The sequence below is a fragment of the Camarhynchus parvulus genome, chromosome 5, assembly GCF_901933205.1.
Source record: "Camarhynchus parvulus chromosome 5, STF_HiC, whole genome shotgun sequence".
Taxonomy (NCBI): Eukaryota; Metazoa; Chordata; class Aves; order Passeriformes; family Thraupidae; genus Camarhynchus; species Camarhynchus parvulus.
Window position 1 is genome coordinate 29,084,894 of NC_044575.1, and position 7,411 is coordinate 29,092,304.

At 46.5% G+C, this 7,411-nt stretch overlaps 1 protein-coding gene across 1 annotated transcript; it reads right to left on the reverse strand.

Annotated features, from left to right (window-relative positions):
- Window positions 1-349: 349 nt before the first annotated feature.
- Window positions 350-4,975, reverse strand: PIGH (phosphatidylinositol glycan anchor biosynthesis class H). The gene is made up of 4 exons (XM_030949722.1): window positions 4,788-4,975; window positions 2,736-2,945; window positions 2,020-2,103; window positions 350-470 (listed from the first exon to the last, which is right to left on the reverse strand). Exons 1-4 carry the CDS (start codon window positions 4,965-4,967, stop codon window positions 369-371), a joined length of 576 nt encoding a protein of 191 aa, XP_030805582.1. The 5' UTR covers window positions 4,968-4,975; the 3' UTR covers window positions 350-368.
- Between the last annotated feature and the right edge of the window lie 2,436 nt (window positions 4,976-7,411).

Consider the following 7,411-nt stretch of genomic DNA (forward strand, 5'->3'; position numbering starts at 1 on the left):
AATTTTCTGGTTTTGTCCTTCTGAAATTCTCCTGTCATCAGGAAGTTACTATCTGATCCCACACATCAGCTTTGGTATTTAGAGTAATTTTCAAACAAAGGGTTAAATAAAAACCAAAGAATACATACTTATGGCAGTCCAGCCAAGATTATTTTATAATTTTAGCATAATTTTCAGATGCATGAAACAGTAAAAAATGGATGCATTTTCTTGTTTCCCTTTGCCCTATTTCCCCATAATTCTTTTCTCGAGAGGCAAGAAAAAGTTTCTTCTGTCTGAGCCTAAAAAGTTCTGCTCATGGGGCAGTTTTGCTTGCTTTTCCATGTGTCACTCTGAGTCCTGCTGAAAGTTTGCTGTCTTTTTTTCAGCTATTTTATTTCACTTGATTGTGGAGCTGTCTTCCTCTGCTCCAGGATCTCTTGACAACTTTTGTACACTTCTATCAAGCAGTCCAGTCGTGGCTTGGAGCTCTAGAAGTCAAACAACAGAGAATCAGACTCTAAACTGAAACACCAATTAATTTTACCCAAACAGCAAACAGTGGTCAAAGTACAATGATTTTTCAGCAATTATAACCTGGACCAGCTTAAAACTAGCAAGGAAGTGAAAGTTTCACGGTCCCATGGTCCCACAGTCACTATGATCCTATAACTTTTGAGCTCCCAAAACAGCATTACTGTATAAAGTCCATCTAATGCCTCCTTTCAAGAGTTGCTTAAGAGAACAAAAGGTCAAATCAGTGCAGTAAGGCTCCTGGGCTGAGTGACACGGGAAATTGTATTTTTGAAGGCTGACATAACTTAGAGAAACCCAGTGAAGGAGACACAATAAAGTTACTAATCATTGCTCCTACAAAACTAACATACTAACTTGCATGTTAAAATAATTACAGACAGGCACTGAATTTCAAAATGGAAGAGTTCCATTCCTCCTCTGCTGCTGGAGCCAACTCTACCAGTGCTAAGGTATTTCCATGAAAACAAAACTATTCAGAGTTGAATGGTAAAAAAAAAAAAAAAAAAAAAAGAGAAACAATACAGACGCCAGGCAGGCAGACCCTTTGAACCTGGAAAGGAGTATATCAAACGAATATCAGGTACTTGAATGCAGCTATCTGGAATTTAGTAGTTGTTGATTTCCAGCAAATCTACTTTTCCCCTTGTTTATATGTGAAATATCTAATTTATATTACTGTTATTAAAGATCTTTGCAACCATGGAACTGAGTTAGCAGCAGGTGTAAATGGAATAGACTATTTATACTCCTAAGTATTCAGACTGACGACTGACTGTATCCAGTCACAAACTGTAGGCAGATTACAAAACAGTCACCAGCAGCAGGTGGATTAAGGACAGAGAGGGCTCTACAGCTCAGCAGTCTAAAAATTGAGGGACCTCTGTGCTGCTTACCACCCCTCATGGTTAAGGGCACTGTTGTGTTAGGCATGAACACACACAAAGCAAATCCACTCCAAAAATGGGATTATGAACAGTCAGAACACGTTAGCAAGAGAAGAGAGAGGGGAGATGAGGCAACGGCAACACAAACAAGTTATGATACATTAAACAAATTGGTCACTGCTTGTACCATGATCTTTGTCAGCAAGGCAGGCAGGGGAAGTCATTCCAATGCCAAGGAGGATTTATGAGAACTTTTGGTACACAGAGCTAAGGAAAAAATCAACTGCAGCACAGTGCCAGAGTTATGGTGGTAACTGAGCACAAGACTGCACAGAAAGCTCTACAAGTCCTCAGCACCCTATGTGAGCCAAAGACTTTTAGTTCATGCAAACTCCTGTCTGGGTTCAGATTGACACAACTCCCTGCTGTTTGAATGGAGAAGAAATGAAAAAACCCATCCCTAGTATGTAGTTCTGTGAGACTTCAAGTGCCACCCACCCTGACAGCCCAGCCAGGGAAAGGCAACTGTCACCAGCTACCTGCAGCGGAATAAAAATATGCTTAGACAACTGATGCACACACAGAACACCATCTGGCTTTCTCCACCATTCAAACTCACCTGAAAGAGTGGCACAACCTCAGATACTCCCTGAGGATCTTCAGGGTCCTGGAGGAGGATACACAGGTAGTAGATAACTTTTTGCTACAAGACAAACAGACAAAAATCATTGGAGTATTAAAATGCTATCAAACTGCCTGGAGTTAGCACAGGAATAGGGTCTGTTTCAACTCACTGGGCTGAAGGCAAATCCTGTCAGGTCATAGTCAAGAATACAAATTTTTATCAATATCTTTCACTCAATAAAGAAATAATTTTGCCTGTTTTTTTTCTATTAATTTTTTAACCTGAAAAGAACACACACATGCTGGAAGGGTAAGGTCTGCTTTTTTATAGAAGCTTTGCAGAAAACCCCGGCAACAGGAAAAACCATCATTTGTGTTGTCGTAGCTTCTCATCTCCATCTTGATTACATATGGAGCTGGACATCATTGGATTTGTAAGAACAGCAATAACAGAAAGAACTAAACTCACTAGCTCAATGCCAGTGGCATTATCCAAGGGATGGATTTGTCTTTTTGAGGTTATTTGTTTGGTTCGAGTTCTCCTTTAAAGGTGAGAGATGACAGAATAAGGAGAAAAATCTGAAATAAAGCTCCTGATGCTAGTAAAGCTATGGATGGTGCCGTGTTTAATTGCTCTGGTAAATCATGCTTATGAAAATACACTGGATGTGAGTGTGCCCAGACACAAGAAGACAGACTTTGTATGATTACCATATGGATGGCTTCATTGATGACCACATCCTTCACTTGACCCATCTCAATGAAGGTTGTGCTCTCTTTCCCTGAGGCATAGGCTGAAGTCACCTGAATGCCGAGTGAGCCGATGACCAGCAGGGATTCCTGGTCAACCTTCACGAAGTGCAGGTATATGATCAGGCCAATCAGCGTGATGAAGATGGCAGCAGAGAGCACCATACTGTTCTGTAACACAAGCCAAGAAAAGGCAGAGCTCTGGTCTTACAATTACTTTAACACAGCTTTAGAGAAAGTAAAATTGCACAGTAAATTGTATACTGAAGCTACAGGTGCAAAGCATTTTTACTTAGGTAGAGTCCTTTTATTCACCTGGCTGGCTGATAATTATGTAGTGAGGTTTAAATCAGTCTTTGCAGTATGCACTAAAAGAGGTATGCACTAGGAGCTGAAATTAAAAACTGCAAGAAAATTCTATTCGCTTCCAAGTTCAATGCAGAAATCTAAATCCAAACAAGCCAGTTGTGTCAATGAAAGTGTATTATGCCAACTTCTAAAGATGATGTCACTGACAAAAAAGTGCTGTGAAATGTTTACAGGAACCAAGGGTGGATTCTCACAGTGGAGGAACCCTCCTTCAGGATAAACACTGCCCTGGTGGCTTTCTTATTATGATCTGCCAGTCTAAACTTGTTCAAACCTCACCCTCTTTTTGCCTTAAATACCAATCGAAAGAAAATTTGCTTTATCCTGTACTTTTTCTAAGGATCAATGTCTTCTGTATGCTGCAATCCTGGCACTGCTGTTACATTTTAATATATAACTGATGACACTACAGTCCCCAGTAAGTCATCTGAAGACCTAGTAATAAATTCTAAAGGTCCAAAACCTACAACCTGTTTCTGGGACGTGTTTTAGAGAACTCCAGGCCACCTACCCACTAATGAGAGTTATAACTGACACTTCCTAAAGAACCAGAACTGCACAGCCCCACCATTCAAGCTGGGCCTGTACCACCATGTGAGCTAAAGAAGCCATGGCTCCAGGAAGTACACAGGACTTCTCCAAAAGTTTGCTGTCACGGGGGGGAAAAAAGAGTCATGAAGTACAGACACTGAAATCCACAAAAAGACAGAGACTCTTTCAGATCTGATTTCCTAACAAAAGGAAGAATTGCAGTCACTTGCATGTAGGCTGCAGGAGTGTGTGTAAAGGCAAGCAGGAAGGCAGTGGGTGGTAACCACTGACTGCAGTGTATGCTTTCATAAAAAATGAAACTCAGACATGAGCCATCTATTCCTGTCTGACTCCTGACAACTGACTTATAATGCAATCTCTATCTTAATTTCTTAGGAAAGATTACTGAAAAAAATGGATGTGCAATAGTCAAAGCATGGGTCATGGTGACCAGCTTCTTTGGTTAAGCTACTGAATTCAGTCTGGACATAACTGATCTGGGTCCAGTTTTTGATAAATCCAAAAGCATTAGTTTACGTATCAGCAGATTTTTAAATCTGTACTGCAAACATCTTTCTGCCTCAGCTGTGAAAATTGATGACATTCATGGTGCAGTGCTGAGTCACTCAGAGAAATTTCTTTTGGGGATTAAAAATCATTCACCTTTCTCAATTCCTCCTTAATTTCAGATTCTCACAACTCATCTCTCCAAGCAGAGCACGTTTAATCTGGACTCGCAAGCATGTGCCAGGCATCATTCAGCACGCAGATATACATCTACCCTGTCTAAGAGGCTGCAAACCAACAGAGGCACCCGAGAAGACACCGGGGCAAGCAGGTGCCAGCCCGCGGCCTTCAGGCTGGCACAGCTCTCCCTCTGCCAGCACACCCATCACCTCGGCGTCCCCGGGGCGCGGGGGATGCCCAAAGTGACGCTGAGCGCCTTCCCACGGGCTGCGGCCGCCCTCCATGCCCCGGGCGCCGCTAGCCAAGGCTGCCCAGCCCGCGGGACTCCCCCGGTCCCCCGGTGCGACAGCGGGACACGGGCTGAGGGGCGCAGCCGAGCCGGGCCCGAGCCGCGGAGGGGCCCGAGGGCGGCGGCGGGGCCGGTACCTCGCAGAGCGCGAAGAGCCCGTAGGCCGCCAGCCAGACGGCGGAGGTGGCGGCGCTGAGCGAGCGCAGCTGCAGGCGGGGGCCGCGCACCGCCAGCTCCCGGCAGGACGCGCTGTGCTGGCGGCGCCGCAGCGCGATCGGCACCCCGGAGGCCGAGAGAAAGCGCCGCTCCTCCGCCATGCCGGGCAGGCGGGGCCCGCGCCGGCCGGCCTCCCGCGGGAGGAGCCTGAGCCGGCGGCAGGCGCTGCGGCTCCGCTCGCTCGCTCCGGGCCGGCCGGGCCGCCCGGGAGTGCTGGCAACGGGCTGTCCCGCTTGTTGTACCTCGCCAGGCGTCTGTCCTTAATCCCGGTGACATCAGCGCTTTCTGCGGTTTGCACATGTTGACAATTCATTGCTTGCTTCCTCTGTTTATGTTTTAAAATTTTAAAGGGCACATGGTTTAGTGGTGCTGCACGTGTCTCTTGCCGTGATGAAGGGACGGAGGTTTTCATGGAATCACAGACCGTTAAGGGGTTGGAATGAACCTTAAAGAGAATCTAGTTCTACACCACCGCCTTGGAAAGGGACACCTCACACAAGACCAGGTTGCTCAAGGCATATATCCAGCCTTGCTTTGAACACTGCCAGGGTTGGGGCATTCACAACCTCTTTGGGCAACCTGGTCCAGTGTCTAATCACATGCAAAGGAAAAAATTCTAACATCTAACCTAAATTTCCCCTTTTTCCATTACTCCTTGTCCTATCACTACAATTCCTGATGAAAAGTCTCCCTCTGGCTTCCCAGAAGGCCCCCTTTAGATACTGGAAGGTTTCTATGAGCTCTCCATGCAACCTCCTCTCCTCAAGAAGGTTCTCTTTCCCCCCTTTGTCCTTACCATCTGCAATTCCATAAATGTATTTTCTCATCTGTACCACACCTAGCTATAAGCTCTTTTGATTTTTTTCCCCAAGGTTTAAAGCAGAGTTTTCTGGTCCCTTGCCATCTAAATACATGATAAACTGGAGACTTGGCTTTGCATACAGAGACTTAATGAGTCTTTGTATTGTGCTCCCTTTAATGCATTTCAGTTATTACTTCATGTGACTTACGTGGCAGTAATATAAAACTACAGCTCTGTGACTTCCAAACTGCCATCCTGATTTCTTTGGCCTTTCTATTTTTTCCCTTCTCCCACAGTTTTTGAGTGTTAGCTTTAATTGCAGGTACCATCTTTCTGTGAGCAATTTACTTAATTCATGGTATCATCAGAGCTCTTGGGTGGACACTATATATATAAAAAACCTGTTAACTTGTTCTCACAGGGGCAGCAAAGGAGTCTTAAGGGACATGAAAAACCAATGTTTTTCAGAGAATCACTGCCAAGGTCTTTGCTTTGCCTGGAGGAGTGGTTGATGGCTGTCATCTGTGGGAAGTCTTGTGCAGTACGTCCAGGATCTCACTATGACACAAGAGACCAGGTGGAGGGATGGCCTGGAGGGGAAAAATGTAACAGCACACAATGAACTGCAGAAATGGAGAAGAAAACACTGAAGTTCAAAAGAAGATGAAAGAAGTTCATCAATGAAGTAAAAGTGGAAAAAACCCCAAAAAATTGAAAACAGGCTTTTTAAAGAGGGAAGAAAGGTTTGAAATGGCAGATGAGAAGGACTGAAGTAAATAAGCATGAGTTATGACAGCTGGTATGACAGCTTCAGAGGGGGGGACAGGAAGAAAGGGAAAGAAAAATCAGAGTACGAGGTAGAAGAGTTTTTAAAAGCACTGTGAACAGCCAGGTCAGTAAACAGGACAGAAAAGATACATGAGGTCCTGGAGGAGTGCTAACAATAATTCACATTCACAAGACATGGGGGAGTTACTGACATAGAGATGGGAGGAGAAGAACTTTAAGAGAAAAAGCAAAAGTATGCTTGGATTTTTGGTGTGTGTCACTGGCAAGTCCCTGTTTAACCATGTTTGTGTTCTGTCATGTCATGAACTGGCATCCTGTCGTTCAAGTTTGTACAGAAAGACTGCACATTCGACAGTGGGAGGGAGTCCTGTTGCCTTGTCACAGCAGGGAAAGATGGGGACTTTAATTTGTTTTTAACTCATTTGTTAATCATCCTTCAAATGTGCCTCGAATAGGAACAGCTGGAGACCTGAGAATCGTCTCACGCCACGATGCTCCGAGGTCAATATTCGAGGCAGGTGCTGGACAGGTGGTCCTTCACTGCTTTATCAAGGCCATCAGGTGATGAGGTTACCCGTATTTGTCCAGTGAAGCCACGGAGCAGCGTTCCCGCACGGGGGCTCCCGGAGCTCGCTGTGGCCAGCCAGGGAGCCCGGCTGAGGTGCTGCTCGTGTCCGAGCCCGCGCCTGTGCCCCGGCGGGGCGGGTGCGACAGCGGCTGCCCTCGGCCTGCGGGGTGTGCGGCGGGAGGCCGTGAAGGGGCGGGGGCCCGGCAGCGCTGCCGCACCGGCAGGAGGCCGAGGCGGCCGCAGTGGAAAAACCCCAGGCGGCCGTGAGGGGAGCGGGGCGGGGCCGCGCGCGGAGGGGGGCGGGGCGGGACACACCTCCTTGCGCGCGCGCTGCCGTTGGCCGGCGGCGCGGGGGCGCGAGGGGCGGGGCGGCGGCCGCGGGGGGC